At 47.7% G+C, this 22,909-nt stretch overlaps 1 protein-coding gene across 2 annotated transcripts in view; it reads left to right on the top strand.

Annotated features, from left to right (window-relative positions):
- Window positions 1–6,067: 6,067 nt before the first annotated feature.
- The window catches only part of SLC5A1 (solute carrier family 5 member 1), a 59,083-nt gene continuing 42,241 nt past the window's right edge, over window positions 6,068–22,909 (top strand). For both annotated transcript variants that reach the window (XM_036276587.1, XM_036276586.1), the window contains exons 1-2: window positions 6,068–6,202; window positions 12,680–12,751. In XM_036276587.1, coding sequence (XP_036132480.1) covers window positions 6,068–6,202; window positions 12,680–12,751 — 207 coding nt within the window. The remainder of the gene's footprint in view (window positions 6,203–12,679; window positions 12,752–22,909) is intronic.

The raw sequence follows: 22,909 nt of genomic DNA, 5'->3' as shown, positions 1-22,909 counted from the left end.
CTGTCCCTCTGGCTGTTGCCCTGAAGCCAAACAACTCAGTTCTTCCCCATTTGTTTCTGGTGCCTTTCAAGCTGTCTCCCCCATGCTGGAGACTGGAGGGAGTGAGTCAGAGTAAGTCTGTGTACGGACCCTTTAAGAGAAGCTGCCTGGGACTCCAGAAGCCTCAGCCTCTCTCAGCCTCAATTCCCGCTGGTGTTTACAGTTAGAAGTCATGGTGACGTCCCTTCCTGGCACTGGAACCCTGAGCTAGGGGGCCTGATGTGGGACGTGGATCCCTTGCTCTTCAGAGCCAAGGTATCCCTCCTGATTCTTATCCGCCACACGTGGGTTTGGGACTACCCCATCCATGCCTCCTCCCCTCCTACCAGTCTTGATGTGGTTTTTTCTTTGAAAAAGTTTTATTCCTTTATTGATTTTAGAGAGATAGGAAGGGAGAGGGAGAGAGAGATAGAAACATTGATGAGAGAGAACATCAATTGGCCGCCTCCTGCATGCCCCCCACTGGGGATCAGGCCAACAACCTGGGCATGTGTCCTGACTGGAAATCAAACTGGTGACCTCTTGGTGCTTGGCTTGACGCTCAACCACTGAGCCACACTGGCCAGACGGGAGCTTCTTCTTTAATTTCATAGTTGTAGTACTTCCATTAAGATCAATTTCAGGTGGTTCTGAAGGATGGTTGTTCTGTAGTTTAGCTGTAATTTTGATGTTGTTGTGGGAGGAGGCAAGTACCACGGTTACCTATGCCACCATCTTGACTGTAAGTCTCCATTCATTTTTTTAGCTAGAGTGGAAGGAAGGGAGAGGGGAGAGAGAGAGAAACATTGATGTGAAAGAGACACATGGATTGGTTGCCTCCTGCAAAACCCTAACAGGGGTTGGGGATCGAACCTGCAACCCAAGTATGTGCCCTTAACTGTGAATCAAATCTGCTAATTACTGAGCCAAACCAGCCAGGGCTGGTTATTATTTTTTTAATATCCAAAAAATATATGAGGAACTAATGGGCACATAAAGAGTTTCTCAAGATTATTCATCCTCGGGGAAATGCAAATCAAAAGCACAATGAATTATCAACTATACCTGTTAGAATGGCTATTACTGAAATGACAAAAGACAACAAGTGCTGGCCAGGATGTGGAGAAAAGGGAACTTTTGCACTGTTGATGGGAATGTAAATTGGTGCAGCCGCTGTGGAAAGCAGTGTGGAGGGTGCTCAAAAAATTAAAAATAGAACTACTCTATAATCCAGCAATCTCGCTTCTGAGTATATATTTAAAGGCAATGAAGCCGATATCTTGAAGTGAAAACTGTACTCCCTTGTTCATTGCAGACATTGTGTCTCATTCAAGTGTAACCCCAATGCCTTGTGTAGAGTGCATACTCTAAATGAATAAATGAATGAATGAATGAATGAATGAATCTCAATGAAGAGTTATCAGGACTAGTCATTAGATGGGAGGAATTATTCTTTTTTTTTTTATCCTCACCCGAGGAAATTTTTCCATTTTTTGTTCAGATAGAGTGAGAGGGAGAGAGAGGAAGAGAGAGAGAGAGAGAAACATCAATGTGAAAAGGACACATCGAGTGGCTGCCACCCGCACGACCAACCAGAGCCAGGGACAAACTGCAACCGAGGTACATGCCCTTAGCGGGAACCGAACCCGGGTTTCTCTGGACTGCAGGCTGACGCTCTAACCGCTGAGCCAAACCGGCCAGGGCAGAAATTATTCTTTTGATGGTAAAATAAACTCATTTTTTTTTCTCCTCAAATGACTTGTTGAATAAATGAATGAAACTCATGAAAACTTTAGGATGAGCCAGCAGGTTGGGGACAAAGTATCTGGGTGGGGCATTACATTTTTATTATCTCTGGCCTGCTGCCTTGTGCATCTTTTAAGAAAATTGAAGTGAAATTCACATAACATAAAATTAACCATTTAGCCCTGGCCGGTTTGACTCAGCAGTTACAGCTTTGGCCCGAAGAGTCGTGAGTTCGATTTCTGGTCAAGGGCATGTACCTTGGTTTCAGGTTTAATCCCTGGTCTCATTCAGGTTGTGTGAGAGGCAACCAGTTGACTTGTCTCTCTCACATCAATGTTTCTCTCTCTCTCTCCCTCTCTATCTGAAAAGTCAGTGGAAAAATATCCTCAGGTGAGGATTAAAAAGAAAACAACCAACCATTTTAAAGTGAAGAATCCAGGGCATCCAATGCATGGAACCGCCATGTCTATCCAGTTCAGAAACATTTCCATCACCCAAAGGGAAACCTCATATCCAGTGAGCATGTGCATGGATTCCAAGCTTCTGAAAGGCAGGGACTGCATTTGTCTTGTTCACTTCGTAGCCCTGATGCCTCGACAAATGTTCCACCGGTGTTTGTTGAATACATGAATGACTTTCCATGCCCACTGTTACTTTCTGTGGGTCTTTTGTTTGGCTAAGGAGTGTTGAGCCTGGTTTTCATGTTCCAGGAATGCCAGCCTCAGTGGCAGTTGATGGATCGGGGGTAACTGGCTGTACTGGGGTAAGGCTCACAGGGGAGAGCTCTGATGAACTCTTTAGCTAATGCCTGCAGGCCTCGGCTACTTCCTGCCAGGAGCTGCTTCCCTTTTTCTCCTTCTTATTGAATATATTGAGGTGACTGGTTAACAAAATTATACAGGTTTCAGGTGCATAATTCCATAACACATCATCTGTACACTGTATTGTGTGTTTACCACCCAAATCAAGCCTCCTTGAATCACCATTTATCTCCCCTATACCCTCTCTGCTCCCCTCCAACCTCACTCCCCTCCTCCTCAAGCTACTTCTATGTCTCATCTCACAGAGGGAGTTGGAACACATGAGGTGACAGTCACACTGAGGGGTGGCTGCCAGAGGGCTGACTTCTTCAGGACCTGAGTGACAGTTAGCTCTTCTACTCCACCTGCTCCCATCCTGGGCTCTGGGTTTTCAGAAAACCAGGACATTTGGTGTCTGTAATGCTGCTGACTTTTGCCTTCACCTATTAGAATATAATTAATGACTCACTGAAATGCCTCACACCTCCAGGCAGCCGAGCGTCAAGCCAGGGGTGAGGTGGGAGGAGGAATAGAGGGGGGCTCACTGGGGGTAGGCTTGGAATCAGAGCTAAGTCTTCACTTACCCCTTCTTTGTTCCATTCTCCCCCTGCACCAGGGATTAAAATATAGGCTCTGGTATTAGACCCACATGGGGTTGAGTGCCAGCCTGGCCTTTTACGGCCTTGGCCAGTTTCTCAACCTCTGTGAGTCTCAGTGCTTCTCATCCATAAAATGGGGATAACAATAGGGTCATTGTGAAGACTAAAGTTGTCCCACTTGTTCAACACACAGTATGTTTTCTTTTTTGGATTTGTCTCCTGCTCTGCGAGGGCAGGGCTCAGGGCTCCACATCTCAAGGTCAAAGTTAAGGTGATATGATAAAGATAAAAGTTAACATTTTATTGAGCACCGAACATGTACTTGGCAGTGCACTGAAATGTTTTCTGTATGTTCTCTCATTGATGTTAGCTATTACTATCCTCAGTTTGTATGTGAGGTCACCGAGGCCCCCAAAGTTAGACGACTTGTTCTGAGGTTACTTAGCTAATAACAGGAGGGGCCAGCATTCCATCCAGGTCTGCTGCCCACTCTGCTTTGGAGGAGCGTCCAGGGAGGGGCGATTGCTTCAGGAGCAATGGCCATAAAACATCTCACCCTTCCCTGGCTGCTTTTAGAAATGGTGGTGAGTGAGCAAAAGAAAATGTCACCCCTGGGGCCAGCAGATGTGTGTGGAGGGATGAGACTTCGGATGGCGTGTCATTGACATGCTTCTGACATTCAAGTGTCCAGGGCTTACTGTCCCCAGTTTATAAATGAGAGATGGAGGTTCAGGGATTTTCAGAGCCCATGCTAGAGTTGTAGAATTGGCACCAGGATCCTTCTTAAGAGAGCAGTTGGTCAAATTCTGCCAGTTTGACAGGTGAGGAAACTACCTTAGAGAGGGAAGTGATTTGCCTAAGGCCATTTGGTAGAGGAACTGGCACCTGAACCCAGGCCTCTCGACTGCAGGCCATGTGCTGTTCCTGCTGCTCCAGGCTGAGGACCAGGGTCCAGGCAGTGCCCTGTGCAGAGCTCTGGGCAAGGAAGCCTGGGGTGTCTTATAGCATCTTGCCCTGCAGCTCCTCCCTGAAGTTTGTCTGGGATTTGGGATATAGAGGAAAGAGCTGTAGCTCACCACCAAGCAACCTGGGTTCTGGTCCCAGCCGGAAACTAACATGCATGCTGGGCACTCAGCAAGCCTCTGTTAGATCAGATTGGATCTCACTGTAGCAGTGATTCTCAGAGAACATAGGAGGTTTGTCCAAGGTCACCCAGGATGACAGATGCTTAGATGGAGCCCACCAGGGGTCAGCTCCCTGTTGACTTCAGCTTTAGAGGAAGGGTCAGGGGCACTTGTCTTCCCCTGACTCCCTCCATGCCCAGACGCCAGCTCAGGGCTGGGGGTTGGGGGCTGGGGGCTGGGGGTGAGGAGGCAGCTTGAGGCCAACTCACTGGTTCCCTCTTCTGGCCCTTCTCAGGTGAGAAAGCTTTGCTGAATGCAAGAACGCAAGGACAGGATGAAAGGCAAATTGCTCCAAGCTATGCAGCATCCACGGTGGAGGAGCTTGGAGGCACATGGAGAAGAGCCCCTGCTGCCAATTCCCTGGAAGGAGAATTCCTGCTCCCCGTGGTCAGGCATTATCGTGGGCCCTGGACATTGCCCCATACACTTTACAGTCTTGGGGGTGGATGGGGGAAACGGGAAGACGGCAGCCTCAGTAGGAAGATGGAGCATTGATGAGGGAGGAAGGCAGTGGACCTCCGAGGTAGCAGGTGCAAAGGAACAGGCTGCTGGCATGTGGGCCCTGGATGCTTGCCGGCTGGTGGGCAGGGAGAACCTGAGGCAGAACAGCATCCTGGCAGGGTGTGTGTGGTCTTTCCCCTCCCTGTACCTCATCGCCCCAGCAAGGCTCCCCCCTCCAGGCCTCTGTCCAAAAGCGTTGCTTGGTGCCTCCAGCATCAGCCTCCGAGAGCATCCCCCAACCGTCCTCTGAACTGGGCCTGCCCTGGCCCGGGCCGCAGGGCCACATTTATCACCGGCTCACTGTGTGACCTTGGGTGAGTCATCCTTCCTCTCAGCCATCTCTGTGTTGAGCCCTGACTTTCGGCTTAGACGTGTGTTTCCAGATGGGCTGAGTCCCCAGGAAGGGCCAGGGTTTGATGAGCTCCCTGGAAAGAGTTCTCTATTACTTTTCCTCCTGCCTGACTGGAGGGGCCCCAGATCACATGATTGAGTGAAGCACAGGGCAAGGAAAGAGGGATTCCCTTCCCTAGCCTCAGTTTCTTCCTCCTCACGGTGGGGTAACAGGGTCCCTGAGGGCTGCAGGCTGTGCAAGGGGAGTCAGAAATGCGGGCGGGTGGGTGGCCATCCAGTGGCCAAGAGATTGCAATTGCCTGAATGTTTCACCAGCATCATTCAACAACTTCCGGTCCTCCTGGTAGGGTTCTCCACGGAGACCAAGAACTTGGCTGATTCTGGGAAACAGTCGGTCCTGCATCCATTTTACACCGGGAGGAACCATGTCCAGAGAGGCGTGGGACTGGTCCCAGGGCAGGTGGCAGGTGACCTGAAGACTTTGGGCTCTTGACCCCAGGCATCCTGGTTCTCACTGGAGCCGCTCCTCTGCTGGGGAGTGGCCCCCGGGCAGTCCAGGCCGCCCAGCAGGGTGCCCGCTGCGGAGCACAGCCAGCTCTTGTACCAGGCACCACCCCTTGGCTGGCCCCTCCCTGTAGATAAACCTTTACCTGTCAGCTGCCAGCCCTCCAGCAGCTCTGCCGGCTCCCACTGCCTGCTGTGTGCGGAGCTGCTCCGACGGCAGGTGCCCCGCAGAGGTCCTGCGCCACCGCCGGCTGCACGACTCTCGGGTGCCCTCCTGCCCTCCTCCGGGGCTGATCATTAACCCAGAGACCTTATAAGGAGCGAGTGGCCGCGGCGAGAGGGACACCTCGTTGCCACCGCTGCCATGGACAGTACCACCTGGAGCCCCGTGACCAACGCGACTGCTGCACCCCTCGCGCCCCACGAGCGCATCCGCAATGCTGCCGACATCTCTGTCATCGTCGTCTACTTCGTGGTGGTCATGGCTGTGGGGCTGTGGGTATGTGGGGGACACTCGCGACGGAGCGAGGGCCAACGGGAGGGACAGGGGAGGCACACGGAGGAGCAAGGGTCTGGGGGAACTGTGAGGAGGGGAGGGGGCCGGCCTGAAGAGTGTGTGGAGCAGAAAGGGAATGACTTGGAAGCGCTAAGAGAAGTCGGGGCACAGTGTGAGGTGAGGAGGGAAAGCAGCGAACGGAAGTGAGGGGGCGCTGGCCAGCACACGGAGATGAACACGGACCTGCGAGCAGAGAAGGAGGGTGGGCAGGACAGTGCCAGCCTGGAGCTGCAGGGAGGGTCCCCAGGCTTGTCCTGCCTCTTAGTCATCCAGTTCGGATGGAAAAGGACACGAGCCTCTGCCAGCTGCAGGTGCCCGGGGCCGCCTAAGGAGGGTGCTGCCTGGTGTCTCCCTCCTGGGATAGGCTGACCTGAAGGCCTTGTGCCATGGGGATCCCAGGGGCTGGAGTGAGTGAGAGTTGGGAACGCTGGGTTGAGGAGGAGGAGGAGAAGGAAGACTGGAGAGGATCCTGGCAACGGGAAGAGGGAAATGCAGTTGGCTCCCCTTTGGGACTCCCAGGGACACACCAAACCAGAGAAACTTGTTCTTAGAAACCTGGAACATGGAAATTTCACTTGTGACAGACTCTGGCACACCCATCAGCCAGAAGAGGAGGTGTTTTAAATGTGCAAAAATTCCAGCCACTCTCAAAGGCTTTGGGGGGCAGGGGGGAGATGGCAGGCCAGGAGGGGATGAGGGTGGACATTAACCCTTCCATGGCCACAGAGTTTATTTTTAGGGATAAAATAACTTTTTTTTTCTTCTTTAAGTCATTGTGGAAACCAGATATGACTAAAAGCCTCCCCAAGTGTCACAAGGGGCTGGTGTAGCTGACCCTTCCTCTAATCCCTCAGCTTCCCATATGTGTCCAACTAGGAGCTAGGATTCTCAAGTTTAGTAACGGCTTTGGCATGGCTCCAGACATGTGAGCTTGGGTAGCCCGCCTCAGCCTCAGTTTACTTAATTGTAAAATGGACACAATCTTACCTATCCTATGACTCCCCCAGGCTGTTGAGGGGATCTGCAGAGATGAATCTGAAAGTGCATGATGGATGCTAGAAATCTTTAAAAACACTATTATTATTTGCCCTCGAGGGTATGACCCAGGCCCTGAATTATTTTTGTTTTTTTAAGTGGACAAAAGTGGTCAGCTGGGTAGGACATCTTGACAAAAAGCCACGAGACAGAGAGGGCAGGAATGTTAGTCCCCATTTCACAGAAGAGGACATTGAAGTGCCATGTGGTTGTGATTTGTCTGCGGTTGCAATACATGGAATTATTCCTGGAAGTCAGGGATCTTTTACACGACACCAGGTACTTTGCTGTACCTGCCTTTCCTCTCACCCTCCACAGCTTAGAAGAGCTGGAGCCCAGATGTGACTGCATCATTTACTAGCTGTGTCCTAGTGCCCGCCTCCCAGACAATCGGATCATCTCATCCCCTTCAGCAATTTCATCTTATTTAGCCCTGCCAGTCCCGCTGATTATGGTGCTGACACTCTTCAAATATCTTTGAATCAGAAGCACTTGTCCTGTTAAATGCTATCTAACAGCCTGCTAGTAAATGTCCACGCTTGCTCTTTCCCCATTAGTCAGTGTCTCTGGACCCTGATCATTGACCAGGCTGGCTTTCTTCCAGTTTGCATTCTCCCTTTTTCTCTTGGAGCTTCAGGAGTGGCTTGGTTCAGGGACAGGCATCCTGACTCCTGTATGATCTCTGGGCTGCCGAGACAGAGTGAGCCAGCCCTGCTGTGCTTCCTCAACTTAGAAAAGACACAGCTACTGTCCCTCTGTCCCCATCCCCATCTCTTCCAACACAATTTTGTTCTGTTTCATCTTCTTTCAATGCTACCTCATCCAGTTATATTGGGGCTTGAGCTTATTTTTCAGTGTACAGTTGACCCTTGAAAAACATGTGTGTGAACTCCGTGGATCCACTTATACACAGATTTTTTTCAATAAATATTTGGTTGACACTCTGTATCCTGGGGTTTCACATCCTTGGATTCACCTGACTGTGGATAGAAAACGATTTCAATCCTCGGTTGGGAATTTGCAAATACAGAGGGCTGACTGTATGCATTTTCTACACTGGTTTGTATAAGGGACGTGAGCATCGGTGGATTTGGTGTCCACGGGGGAATCCTGGGGCCAATCCATGGATACTGAGGGACAACTGTAGTTAAGTGTTTGCGGAATCAAAATTTATATATGGATTTTCAATTTTGTGGGGTTTGGCACCCCTAACCCCCACATTGCTCAAGGGTCAACTGTATATTTCCATTTCCTTTCACTGCCTCTCAGTTTGCTCCTTGGGGAATTTTGTATCCTTTTAGGCTGAGCCTCTTACCTTATTCTTTTGGAACATTTATTAAGATATCCTTAAACCCTTTATGCTGAGGGTTGTTGACTATGACCATGGGCCAAATCTGGCTCACAGCCTGTTTTGTGTGGCCCACAAGTTAAGAATGGTTTTTACACTTTTAAGAGGTTGTAAACAGCAGAACAACAGGAATATTTGGTGGAGATCATATGTATCCCACAAAACCTATTTATTATCTGGCCCTTTTTATTAACAGAAAACACTTACTGATCCTTGCCTCATGCGATCATTTGTACTAATAGCATCATTGGATGCTTGCGTACCAATGGCTCCTCGGGGGTGGGGGTGGGGGGACAGTTCCATCTTCAGATGAGGGTCAGTGAGGGAGACTAGAAGTCACTCAGATGCATCAGCACCAGAGCGGGGACTAGAACGCAGGTCTTAAGATTCCAAATGCCATGCTCTTTGCAGTGTCTCACCTTTCCCCCTCCTAAGACACTATTTATTTTTCTGGGAATGTTCTCTCCAGGGTCCTCCCCACCACTTGTGTTGCCGTGGCAATGTTCTGGGGGTGCAGAATTCCTTCTTTCCTCACATATTTTTGTAAAGTGAGGGTCTACAGTTTATCCTCATCTTAGGCTTGAGTCTCTTTAAACCGCTTGACAGAATCATCTTGACAAGTTGTCAGCACTTCACTGGGACACTTGTAGCCAAAGCTCTCTCAGTGGCCGCATGTCCATCTCTGGACACCTCTGACAGTGAGGAGACTCTTCCTTGTTCTGAGCTCAGGTCTGATGTCCAGGAGCTTCTCCATTGTGTCCGGTTGTGCCTTCTAAGTGAGTCTCTCCCACTTTACATATCAGAAGATGACAGGCCACATCGAGTCCTCTCTTCTCCAGCCCAACATCCCCACTTTCATGAACTTCGCAGGTCTGAAGTACCTTCCTTTGCTCAGTGATACTTTTATTCCCTTGAGGACAAAACACGTGGGTCAGTAGTCATGCTTTGTTGGCTCCTGAGACTTGCAATAGTGAAATCATTCTCTTCCAGTTGCAGGGTATACAGGACAATTTAATGCCATGGTTGAACCTTGGAGCAACCTGTGCTCATGGAGACAGTGTCTTCCTATTTGTAGGCAGCAAACAGCAGGGAGAAAGGAGGCAGAGTACAGGAGACGCCATGCACAACCCAGGAAGCACCTACTGGATGCTGCTGACACTCTTTGCAGAACCCCTGCCTGGGGTTAACGTTTCCATAAAGAGTGTTAAGGGTGGGAGGAGGCGTGGCGCCTGAGAGATCTGAGAATCCCATCCATTTAACTTTTTACTGAATGTGCACCATGCACAAGGCATTATATTAAGCACTATGGGGGATTAAATATTTGTAAAATGACGACCACAATCAAGCTAATTAACATTCACCTCACATGGTTGCAATATTTTTTTGTGGTGAGAATAGTCATGATTTACTCTCAGTGAATTTAACGATACCGTACAGTATTATGAACTATACTCCCCATGCTGTACATTAAATCTCCAGAACTTAATTTTATAACCAAAACGTTGCACCTTTGACCAACCTCTCTCCATTTCCCCCACTCCTCAGTTTCTGGCAATGAATATGGATGTCAAAACATCACGTTGGACACCTTAAATATATTCAGTTTTTATTTGTTTAGATGCCTCAATAAAGCTAGAAAGAAAATTTGTAATATAAAGTAAAAAAGGTTATAAGAGGTGTGTACGAGGTATAGCTGGAGTTCTCTAGATGTTCACAGGGGAGAGAAATTATTTTTGTTCAGGGAGAAGAGGAGGAGACGTCCTGGGGAGTGTCAGGTGAGGCTTCATGGGGAAGGTGCATTTGAAGGGTCCTTGATGGATGGGTATGCAGGGCCTGGACTTTTGGAGATGAGGGATGAATATTTCAGAGAGGAAAAGGCTGGGAGTAGATACCTTCCTATCCCCAACATGATTGCTGAATTATTCCAGCTTCCCACTCTAGTCTCTACCCTCATATTCTTCCTCTAAGCTCTTCATTTCTAAGACCAGCTTGGAAATGTGTCTGGGCTCCAAACCCACTTTTCCTGTTCCTCAACCTTCTTCAGCTTCATAATGACATTCAGAAGGGTTTTTCTCTGGCCAACTGCTGGAGCCTGAGTTCTTGGGACTTATTTCTGTTTCAGCCCTAGCTACCTTCTCTGAACCTTGGGTCTATTGGTTCTCTTGCAATTCCCAGAATAACCACAACAGAGGCCCGGAGAGTATGTCCTATGGGAGGGAGGACCCTGCCAGGTGTCCAGAAAGATCTGAGCGGTGCTCTCTCTGGCACTGCCTAAAACACAGGGCTGTGCACCAAATCTATGTTGATTGTTTGGATGCATGAATGGTCCTGCTCCCTGAAGGACGAAGTCCAATGCATCTCTGCAGTCTGAGCACAGCAATGTGCGATCTGGAGCAGACACTTTGCTGAATAAGTGGTGGATTTCTAAGTGCCTGAAATGTCAGCATCAGAGATTCATTCATTTGGTCCAGCAATACTCTCTAACCTCAGGGGTCACCTGTGAAAACACAGATACCTTTGACAGGGCAGGAAGATTAGCAAGCTTCAGCTAAGGGAAGGCCTTTGACATAGAGAGAGCAAGGGGAAGGAAGGCCAGGGCAGACACAGTCCCCCTTCTGTCCTGGAGGACTGAGCTGCACTAGGAATGAGCTGAAGGTTCAGAGGTTCAAGGAGCTGTGAGAGGGGCTGGTTGTCATTTATTGAAAATGCATGTCATTCTTCTCTCATAAACCTTCAGTGGCTCCCTACTGACTACGGAATAAACCCTATACTTCTTAGGCTGGCATTTGAGAGCCTGTGGTCTGTTCCCACTTCTCCGCACTCTACCCATTTCTATGCCTTAACCAGGCCTATCAGACAACATTATTCACCTTCCCCTGCTCCCCACATTGGTGAAATTCCACCTCTGGGTCCTCACTCCTGCTGTTCCTGCGGTCTGAAATGTCTTTTCTTCTTTTCTCTGACTAGTAAATCCCCCTCTTTTTTCAAGACTTGCTGAAATGCTGCCCTCTTAGGGAAGTCTTTCCTGATACCCCAGACAGAAGGAACCTCCTCCTTCCTCCGGATTCATAATAATAGTCAATCATTCTGCAGTACTGATATTACACTGAAAAGTAATGTTTCTAGCAAACTCCCACCTACAGCCTCAAAAAAAAGTTTAAATTAAACAATTTGTATTTCCTTTATTAATTTTAGAGAGAGAGGAAGAGAGGAGAGAGAGAGAGATAGAAACATTGATGAGAGAGAATATTGACTGGCCACCTCCTGCATGCCCCCCACTGGGGATTTGACCCACAACCTGGGCATGTGCCCTGACCAGGAATTAAACAGGCGACCTCTTGGTGCATGGGTTGATGCTCAACCACTGAGTCATACCGGCGGGACTCAAAGAAGAAAGTTTTGAATTGAGTTTGAATGTTTAGTCTTTTTTGTAATATTAAATCTGAGTGCCATGCATTCCTATAGCTTCTTTCCCTCCCTCCCCCCACTCTTTTCTCCTTCTTTCCTTCTTTCCCTCCTTCCTCCCTCCCTCCCTCCTCTTTCTTTCTTTCTTTCTTTCTTTCTTTCTTTCTTTCTTTCTTTCTTTCTTTCTTTCTTTCTTTCTTTCTTTCTTTCTTTCTCAGCATTATTTAGATGTAATTACATACCGAATGGTGCTTTTAAAAGCTATGATGCTTCATCACCCACCTTGAGTATGCTTGTAAAAAAGCCATAAACTTTTCGATTTCCCCTTACTTAACAGAGAAGCAAACAGATCCAGGTGGTGTGAATTGCTCGAAGCCACACCATAGGCTCATTGAAGTTAGCACCAGGACAAGCTGCTAGACCTTGCGAGCTGAGCTCAGTGTCCTTGTCTGTCAACTGGAGGTCCCTGCCTCCCCCTGCATAGTGGAGCTCCGGGGAGTGGGGACCTTGGAAATGCTTCAGAACGTGAAGCGGGTGGAAGAAAGCTGGAGTATAGGGGGAGACTTGTCCTTTTTGCTGACAAGGTCCCTCTGTTCTAGTTTTCTGTTAAATTTTTGACTTTTCCTCCTCAGGCTATGTTTTCCACTAATCGTGGGACCGTTGGAGGCTTCTTCCTGGCAGGACGAAGTATGGTGTGGTGGCCGGTAAGTTCTCTCTGAAATACTGTTTAACTATGGTATTCCCGGTAGGAGGCTGTGTTCTTGGGTTGGGGTGGCGGTAATTCCTCCTTCCTGCCTGATAACGGGCCTCTGGCTCAGCAGGCTTTCTGGACACCCTTACTCTTGTGGTAAGAGGACAGCCCGAAAGAGGCTGTTTGCAATCCTCGAAGAGTTAGAGGAAGAGAATGCACTAGCAGGCAGTGGAGAGAAGCAAAGAGCACACAGACTGAGGAGATGGCGGCAAATCTGAGCTTCCACTTCTGTATCTACATTTGCCTTCCAGGAGTGTTATGACAAGTGGACACCTCTTATGAGGTGGAAGCTAACTAAATAGTGCTCTTTTGCTACCTTTTTGCTACTCTAAGTCCCATGGAAGAAAGACATTATCTGTCCGACTATAGGAGCCCAATGCAGTCCCTGATACATGGAGGCCCTTGGGACATACATGTTGAGTGGATGGAAGAGGATCCCCCACTGTTCCCAATTTAGTGGGTTTTGTATACTTAAGAGGTGCTTTCCCTGACATGTACATGTGGGCAGAATTATCCCAACCAAAGGACATGTGAGTGGACTGAAGAGAAATGGGGAGGTCCCTTCCATCCTATCAGCACAACGCTCTGGCTGGTTCATCAATTCAGCCCAATGACCATTTCGATCCAGAGTTCTCGCCAAAACGACTAGTTGACCAAATTGGCTAAATCGTGCGATTCCTTGGGCTTAAGATCAAGCCAGAGTGGCTGGTGAAAAGGGGGTAATGAAGCACACACACAGTGAGACGAGACGGGCAGCTATGAGTTGACTGGAGGAAGAGAAACAAGAGAGTAAAGTCACTGTCATGCTTAGCACAGACAGAAAAGATGAGGAAATCACACCACTTTTGGCCTTGATTGGTTGTTTTGAGATGGATTTTAATCATTGGCACTATCACTATTGCTTCAATTACCCCTGAAGTCATTTTTGCTTTATCCTTAAGGTGACCAAGAATACTGGGCGGAGACTGATTTCTGTGGTGGGTCCCTCATGGTGGTCTCTCCTGACACTGCGGTGGGGTAGAGGCATACATATTCTGATGTCTCCTTCCTGTTCTTTGTCAGGGCTTTTGTGTTCTCATGCTTTGGACTTTGGTGATTTCATAATCGCTGGTGTTGAATAGGCAGCTCAGACCACAGAGTTCAGGACAAGGCTGGGATAGACCCTCTAGAACTGCGCTGTCCAATATGGTAGCCACTAATCATCTTGGCTCTTTAAATTGAAATTACAATTAGATAAAATTAAATATTTTTTCCTGAATCACACTAGCCATATTTCTAGTGCTTACTAGGTACATGTGGGTGGTGGCTACCGTACTGGACGGTGGCAGATCTAGAACATTTCCATCGTGGTAGAATGTTCTGAACTGTGCTGCTCTACAGGTTTCAGAGCCAAGGCTGGAAGTGAAACCTTAGTGGACTCGATATTTTCTGAATTAGAGAGCTAAATAGAACCTCGAAGTTTACTTTAATTCTTTTGAAAATAGTGTACCCCCACCCCATCTAATGCTTCAGTGTCCCCCCTACAGCAAACCTGCCAACGCTCATCCAGCCACATTTTGCCCCCTTTTCTTCTCCTGACCCCCTCCCCCATGATGACAGAAAACTTGCGTCTCTTCACGTAAAAATCCTAGTGCTGATTTATTGGGATTAAGATCTTAGCTTTCAATCTCCGGGTCTTGGGGAAGCCAATGAGGGGGGAAGCATGGGGCAGAACCACTCCAGGAGACATGGCATTTTGAGTTGGGCCTGGACCACCTCACTCTGGAACCAGCAATGTCTCTCTTCGCGATAGCGCCAGGTGTGGGTCTGGGCTGAGAGTTGTTTGGTAAGAGGAATTAGCCCCACCCAGGCAGGGTTCAGTGGTTCATGTGGGATTTCCCATGAGTGGTGTTTTTCCTACTCATGTTTCAGTATTGAATTATTCTAACCAACAGAACATCGCATCATTCTCCTTTTGTGCTTCCTTGATGAGGCCGAAACTCAGCTTTTCTTCCTCTAACAATAATTTGCTTTTAAGCCATCGTGAGGTTGCATTAATGGTTTCTAAACCTGCCCATGTATCAGAATCAGCTGGGTGTGCTTTCTAAAGATGCAGATTTCTGGGCTTCGTTCCAGACCTACTTGGCGTGGGGGAGACCTTACAAGAAGGCCCCAGAAATCTGCATTTTTGAAAGCTTCCCAGGTGCTTTTGATGATCGGGCAGGTTTGATAATCATGCCTTTAGGTAGACTGTTCTCTATCTGGTCAGACTTGCTGAAACATCACCATCTGTTAGGGATGCTGAGAAGAGAGATTCCTTTTTTTTTTTTAAATCCTCACTCGAGGATATTTTTCCATTTATCTTCAGATAGAGTGGGAAGGAGAGAGAAAGAGAGAGAGAGAGAGATGCAAGAGAGACATCGATGAGAGAGAGACATCGATGAGACATCGATGATTAGTTGCCTCCCGCATGACCTCGACCAAGGCCGGGGATGAACTGCAAATGAGGCACGTGCCCTTGACTGGAATCGAACCCGCGACTCTTTGGTCTGTGGGCTGACACTCCAACCACTGAGTCAATCCAACCAGGGTGAGAAGGGAGATTCTTAAATAGGAAAGCAGGGACCTCTACATCACTTCCAACTAGAGTTTTCTAGAATATTCTAGAAAATAGAACAATAGGGCTTTGAAGTCAGCATATCTGACCTGCCACATTTGCTAGCTGTGTGACTTTGGACAAGTTGCGGAGTGTCCCTGAGCTTCAGTCTCCGCCTCTATAGAAGAGGAGGATAATACCTGCTGTGGAGGGTTCTTGTGAGGTTGGAATGAGACGATGCACCTGCAGCACTCAGCACCCTGCTTGGCAAGTGCTCAGTTAGTGGGAACACTACGACATGGAGGAAAGGCCAGGGGTGCCCAGGTGACCCCCCAGCTGGCACTTGTCTGGTGCGCAGGCAGCACTTAGTCCTGCAGATGGAAGTTAGCGTTTATGTGAAGCGATTGTCGCCGCTTCACTGAAATTTAACTTTCAGATCGACCGTGTGACTAAATGAACACGGTTTATGCATATATTTATGTACTTTCAATTTTTTTCTTTATTGATTTTTAGAGAGAGAGGAAGGGAGAGGGAGAGAGAGATAGAAACATCGGTGAGAAAGAACATTGATTGGCCGCCTCCTGTATGCCCCACAATGGGGATTGGGTCCACAACCTGGGATGTTCCCTGACCGGGAATCGAACTGATGACCTCTTGGTACATGGGTTGACACTCAATCACTGAGCCACACCGGCTGGGCTGCGTATATTTATTATGCTGCTATAAATCATCAATTCCACCTACCCACTGACCACACTTTAACATCTTTGAAATTGGCTTGTGTTATAATCAGTCACCGGCATGCCACGTTTTTTTTATTCTACATGGTATGCCTTACAGTCGTCGGTGTTTACATTTCAGTGAAGTATGGTTATATTCTCAAGTAGTGGTTTTTAAAAATATGTTCACTACAACTTTCAAGTGCTGCAGACAACCTCGGGGCTGCCCTCCCCTCTTTCCCAGTAAACCAATGTTTATCTGCTTTATAAAAGGAGAGTCTAATATAAGATTTTGTTTGAGGACAAGGTCCTGCTGACTCACAAAGTTTTAAAACCTGCTAGTTTAGAATAACAGTAAGCATGGTGATTTCTATTCTAAAATTTAAAATGGCTTAAAAACATCATCGTGATACAAGCTTGAAAGGAAAACACGTTATGCGAGAAAATACAAATCTAAGTACTTTGTCTCCATAATTGAAAAGTAGTTTAAACTGTGTTACACCTATACTTCTAAATTTCCCTTGGTATCAAAATTCAAAATGCAAAGTCCATTCATGCCTGTGCATTTGCCTGGATGTTTATAGCTGGGACATCAGTTCTCAAACGTGCTGGCCCAAGGAGACCTGTTAGCGGAGGCAGAAACCCTCCAGCGGGACACTTGCTCCCTGCACCTGCCTCTTCCCCTACTTTCTGCTCTAGGGGGAGTGAGTGACCAGAGGGGCCTTGGAAAGAGTGTCCTAGGGGATTCTAGAAAGGGAGGACTTCGGTTGACCTTGGGTCCATACGTCCCAGGCCTGGAGGGCTTGGGTACTCACCTATAAAAAAGAGTAGGAGAAAATCACTGCTCGTAAAGTCTGAAAAGAGATTGGACAGAGGAGAGGCCAGTTGGGCGCATCCCTGAGGGCTTTGGGACTTTGAAAGGAGTGGTTATAACCTGTAACAGGTGAAGATCCAGGAGCTCTGGAAAAAGACCCTGTTCCTGAAAAGTTAAAAAGGCCGGGAGAGAGAAATGGCTTGCACCTTGGCCTGGAGAAAGGAGTGAGGAACAGTAAGAGAGGAGGAGCAAGAGCTCCAGGATGGGGTTACTACCGGAATCAGCTCACACGGGGAGCCAGCCAGGTAGGCCCTCGGCAGCCTGGGTCACACGTGAGGCCAGCATGTGTCCTGAGACAGTGCGTGTGTCCTCACAACTTCAAGTAGGTACTAGTATCCCTGTTATACAGATAACAAATGTAAGGCATAGAGATGTTTAGTAACTTATCCAGGGTCACACAGCTAGTAAGGGGCAGAGGCTGGATTCGAACCCAAGAAGCTTGATTTGAACCCAGAGCCCAGGACTAAACAAATGAGAGTTTACAGGCTAAATCTTGCCCCCTACCTGTTTTTGTAAATAAAGTTTTATTCGTGTGCTGTGTTGTAACGGCTATTTGGCAATGTGGGAGATGTGGAAGCAGAATGTGAGCTCGGAAGGGGAAATTTCCCGCTCCCTGGCTAGTGGTACCAGAAATTGCTGAGTGGCAGGGCCCCAGGTACACAGCCCAGTGGAGGACTCTTGCTTTGGAGGAAAGTTCGGTCATACATACCCGAGGCAACCCCAAGGGGCTGAGCCAACCCTTCCACAACCCTTTCAGCACATAAGTAAGCACTCCAAAGGGAGTGGGGAACCTCACAGGAACCAAAGGACTTGGCTCGTCCCAGCTTTTTGCCATTAGGCAAATCATTAACCACTTTGAACCTCGGAGAGTCTTCTCTGTAATGAGAGACAGTCAGATTGAGGATCGCAAAGACTCTCCCAGGAATAAAATTCTAAGATTCCACACCACAGAGGAGGGAACAAGCACAAGGGAATGGGTGTGGGCATGCTGGTCAGTCCATCACCAGTGAGGGTCTTGAAAATGGAATGCCTGTGTTTCCCAATAGCCATAGATTCTCTTTCCTTTATCATTAAACAATCATCCTAGAGGGCTGTATCAAAGTGATTTAGGGTAAGAATTGAAAACTTTCTCTGTAAAGGCCAGATTGTAAATATTTTTGGAGGCTACGTGATTTCTCTCACAACTCGTCAGTTCTGCTGCTAGCATGAAAGCAGCCATGATGATGCATAAATGAATAAAACTTTATTTACAAAAACAGGTGGGGGCCAGTTTAGTCCTGGGCTCTGGAGTCAGGCTTTTTTTTTTTTTAATCCTCACCTGAGGACATTTTATCTTGAGATATAGAGTGGGAGGGAAAGAGGGAGGAAGAGAGAGAGAAACATCCATGTGAGAGAGACACATCGAGTGGTTGCCACCCACACAACCCCAACCAGGGCCGGGGACAAACTGCAACCGAGGTACGTGCCCTTAGTGGGAACCGAACCCGGGCCTCTCTGGTCCCCGGGGCCGACGCTCCAACCGCTGAACCAAACCGGCCAGGGCTGGAGTCAGGCTTCTTAGGTTCGAATCCAGCCTCTGCCCCTTATTAGCTGTGTGACCCTGGACCAGCTACTAAACGTCTGGACCAGTTACTAAATGTCTTTGTGCCTTACATTTGTTATCTGTATAACAGGGACACTAGTACCTACTTGAAGTTGTGAGGACACACGCACAGTCTCAGAGCACTTGCCTGGCACACAGTAAACGCTCAGGTTTATCTCTTGTCTTTGTTCAACCAGAAGTTTTGAAGGTCTGCCATGTCACCCATCTGACTGATTCGCAGCGATCCAGTGCGAATGATGGGTAACCACCCGGGTTGCCCAAGTTCACAAGAGAATGCCAGAGCGAGGACTCTTTCTGTTCTTCTGGTTATTCAGGTCTCTTTCTCCTGAATAAATTATCCTTTGAGATGACAATTTATAAGAGCCATAGGTATGGTCTAAAGGTTTACCTGAAAACCAATACATTCTTTCATTTAGGGCTGACCAGAGACCCTGATGGAAATTTTCTCTGAGGAAAGAGGACAGCATCTCACACGTCTTAAACTCTCTCGAGTAAAATGTATCGGATTGTATCTTAAGTCTCTAAAACCTAATGATCCAATTAAAGTTCAGCCCCATAGAATGCTACCAGAGTGGCCACCGGGCCACTGAAAGAGCCTGGCAGGCCTGAGACCTGGGTGGGAACTCGAGAGAGAGAGAGAGAGAGAGAGAGAGAGAGAGAGAGAGAGAGAGAGGAAGAACGGGGAGAAGGCGAATGCACACAGAAGAGGCAGAGCTCACCAAGGGAGCAAGGCTGAGGAAGACAGACAAGTACTTGGCATTCATGAGCCTGGGTGGAGGTGGCTGCCAAGCCCAGGTGGCCCTCTCTTCCTGCTCTGCTTGCTTCCCATTTGAGTATAGCTCTGTGTTCTTTCCTTTACCCCAGGGCCAAGCCCGCGTTTTCTTTATCTCTCTCTCTTTTTTCAAATTTCTTTCAACACCTAGTCCAGGGCCTTGCATCTGTAGGCACTTGACAAATGTGTTCTGAATTAAATAAATGGGAGGGAGGAGACAGACTTGTCCCCAGACCCTCATGCTGGACCCCTTGTGGATATCACCTGACATCCCAGCCGCATTCTGTTCTCTGGTGCAGTGGCAAGAATTCAGGAGGTTAAGAAGGTGCTGGGTCCAAGTCAAAGCCTGCCTCCAACAGCGTTTCTCTGTTCCTGCATACAGAGAAAGTTCTTATTTATTTATTTACTACCAGTCTCATGGTAGTAAAACTGGAAATGCAAGCCTGGCCCAAATCAGAGTGCCCAATTTCAGCCCACATCGAACCCCTTGGTAAAGAATGGGGTGGTCATACTTCTTCACCGTCTGAAACACTTGACTTTTTTCAGTTTGACTCAAACTTTTACAGAGCTTGGCAGTCCCCATAGATAGAGATTCTATTTCTCCAGCGTGAGGGTTTTGCTTAGTGTGCCAGTTGCTGCCTTGCTCTGGCCCCCTCCTTTTCCTCCTCTTCTCTCCTCATCCTTTCTTCCTCTCTTCCTCCCTCAAGTCCTCTCCCTCCCTCCCTCCTTCTCTCTCTGTGCGATGAGGCCATTTTCCTTTCATTCTTTATGGCTTAGTCTCTTCCTCAGAGTTTTGTGGATTTTTTTTTTAATCCTCATCTGAGGACATTTTTCCATTTTTTTGTACAGATAGAGTGGGAGGGAGAGAGAGGAAGAGAGAGAGAGGGAAACATTGATGTGAAAGGGACACATCGAGTGGCTGCCACCCGCATGACCAACCAGGGCCGGGGAGAAACCACAACCGAGGTACATGCCCTTAGCGGGAACCGAACCCGGGTCTCTCCGGACCGCAAGCGGACGCTCTAACCGCTGAGCCAAACCGGCCAGGGCAGTTTTGTGGATTAATACACAACCACTGCACCAGCCCATGTACTCTTTGTGTTCCTAGGCATCAGCTGACTGGTGTGTCGCCAAGTTCCAGTTATCCACTCACTACTAAGCTCCTGCCTTCTCCCCGTCTGACACATTAGCACTTCCACTGACTGAGAAAGGAAAACGCAAATCCCAGTCACGCACCACTTGACGAGGTCACTGTGTTTTGAGACAGGCGTCGTTAGGCGATGTGGTCATTGTGGGAACGTCGAAGAGCACACACGCCCCTGGACCGTTGGGTCTAGCCTGCGGCTCCTAGGCCGCGCGCCCGCACTGCATGTCACTGTGCTAAATACTGTAGGCGAGTGGAACACGATGGTAGGTATTGGGGTATCTAAACATGGAAAAGGTAGAGTTCAAATACAGTATAAGAGATAAACACCGGAGCACCTGTGCGGGGCATGGACCATGAGTGGAGCTGCAGGACTGGAAGTTGCTCAGGGTGAGGCAGTGAGAGAGTGGGGATTGAACGTGAAGGCCTAGGGCATCACTGTCCACCATGAACACTGTCCACTTAAGCTACTACACTAAATTTATAAAACAATGCAAGATGTAAATCAAGCATAAGAGAAATGATGCAATCAAGAGATGCAGTCAACACAAGATGTACGAGGCTGCTGCCAGTATAACATGGCATACTGTTTTACAGCCAACTTTTCTTTTAATAAGTAGAAAGAGTACTCTCTAAAATAATGATGGTATAGTAAATACATAAACCAGAAACATAATCTTTTATTATAATGGTCAAGTATTATGTACTGTAGGTGCTGTACTTCTCTACGGCTGGGGCGCAGGTCTGTTTATACCAGCATCACTGCAAACACACGAGGAAGACATTGTGCTATGACATGAAGACAACTACAGTGTCACTAGGCAACAGAACATTTTCAGCTCCGTTATCATCTTAGGGGATGACCAACTTACATGAGATCCATCTGTAATAAAGATTTCTAGTTGGTCGAAGTCAGAAGAGTGCTGAAATGATCAGTTAAGATGAAGTCTTTGGATGAGTCACGTAAGAAATGCATCTGGACTTTTCCTGTCTACTACTGATTGGCACGGCACATTTTGAGTCAGCTATTTGTAAATCTTTGATTGGACTTTTTACTAGGGAGGTGTTTTGCAGTTGGGGTTAAGAGTATGGACTCTGAAGCCAGGCTGCCTTGGTTTGAATTCTAGCTCTACCCATTTCTAGCTTTGTGGCCTTGGGCAAGTTACTTAACCTCTCTGTGCCTCAGTTTTCTCAATTGCAAAGTAGGGATCCTAGCACCCACCTCATAGAATTGTTTTGAAGATTAAATTAATTAATACATGTAAATCTATTAGAATAGTATATAGTTTGTACCACCCGCGGTAGATATTCTTATTGTCATCACCCTCATTATTATTGCATCTCATCTCTAGATCTTCCATCTTAAACTGAGAATTCAGTCACTTATCCATTTATGCATTGCTATTCTTTCATTCTACATCTGCATGTTGATTACCTACTATGTGCCACATTCTGTGTTAGGTGCTGGCGTGTGTGTGTGTGTGTGTGTGTGTGTGTGTGTGTGTCACACATTCTTATAAAATCTATCCAAAATTACAAATCATGATAGGTGTTAAGCAGGGAATGTATTTGAGTCGAGGGTGAGAGGGAAGGAGAGAGGTTATTTTTAACCTACATAAGAGGGTCAGGGAAGGTCTTTCGAGGACTGAGCATTTAGACCTGAAGGACCGAAGGAGGCAGCCATGTGAAGATTGGAGAAAGAACAATCTAATTAAAATGAGCAGAATGGTCAAAGGCCTGAAGAGGGAAGGAGTTTGAGATACTTGAGGAACTGAAAGAGGACCAGTGTCGGGGAGAGATCATGCATATTGATCAGGAGCCCTAAGGAGTTGATGATCTTAAAGATGAGCTCATCTTAATTGGTAAGAAGGATGATCTCTAGCCTCCTTGACCTATAAATGCCAACAAAAAAGCTTACCTGCCTTTTGCAAAAAGAAACAAAAAAACCCACAACAAATAAACCAAATATGGGGAAATTCCAATTTTGGCAGTATTTTCCTGGTTCCCTGCCTCTTTGGTTTTTGGAGCAAAGAGAGGTGTTGGTGAAGATAATGAGTGAAAGGCACCCATTGTCCATGGGGGAATGTGAGCTGATGTAGAGTAAACAGAAATTATGATGAGTCTGGAGCAAGGCCCGTGTCTAAATATTTACCAGAGTCCCAGAAATAAAATAGTCTGACTACACAAGTCCCACCCTCTCCTCTGTCCCAATTCAGGAAGTGTAATTCCCTGAGAAATGGCAAGGGTCAAACTTCCCCCATAAAGAGAAACCTTAGGCCTGGCTGGTGTGGCTCAATGGATTAAGCATTGTCCCATGGACTTTGAGGTCCTGGTTCTATTACAGGTCAGGGCACATGCCAGGGTTGTGGGCTCTATCCCCAGAAGGGGGCATGCAGGAGGCAGCTGATTGATGTTTCTCTCTCC

This window comes from Molossus molossus, unplaced genomic scaffold, assembly GCF_014108415.1.
Source record: "Molossus molossus isolate mMolMol1 unplaced genomic scaffold, mMolMol1.p scaffold_m16_p_22, whole genome shotgun sequence".
In the NCBI taxonomy this organism is placed as follows: Eukaryota; Metazoa; Chordata; class Mammalia; order Chiroptera; family Molossidae; genus Molossus; species Molossus molossus.
This window is presented reverse-complemented; position numbering and strand designations above follow the sequence as displayed.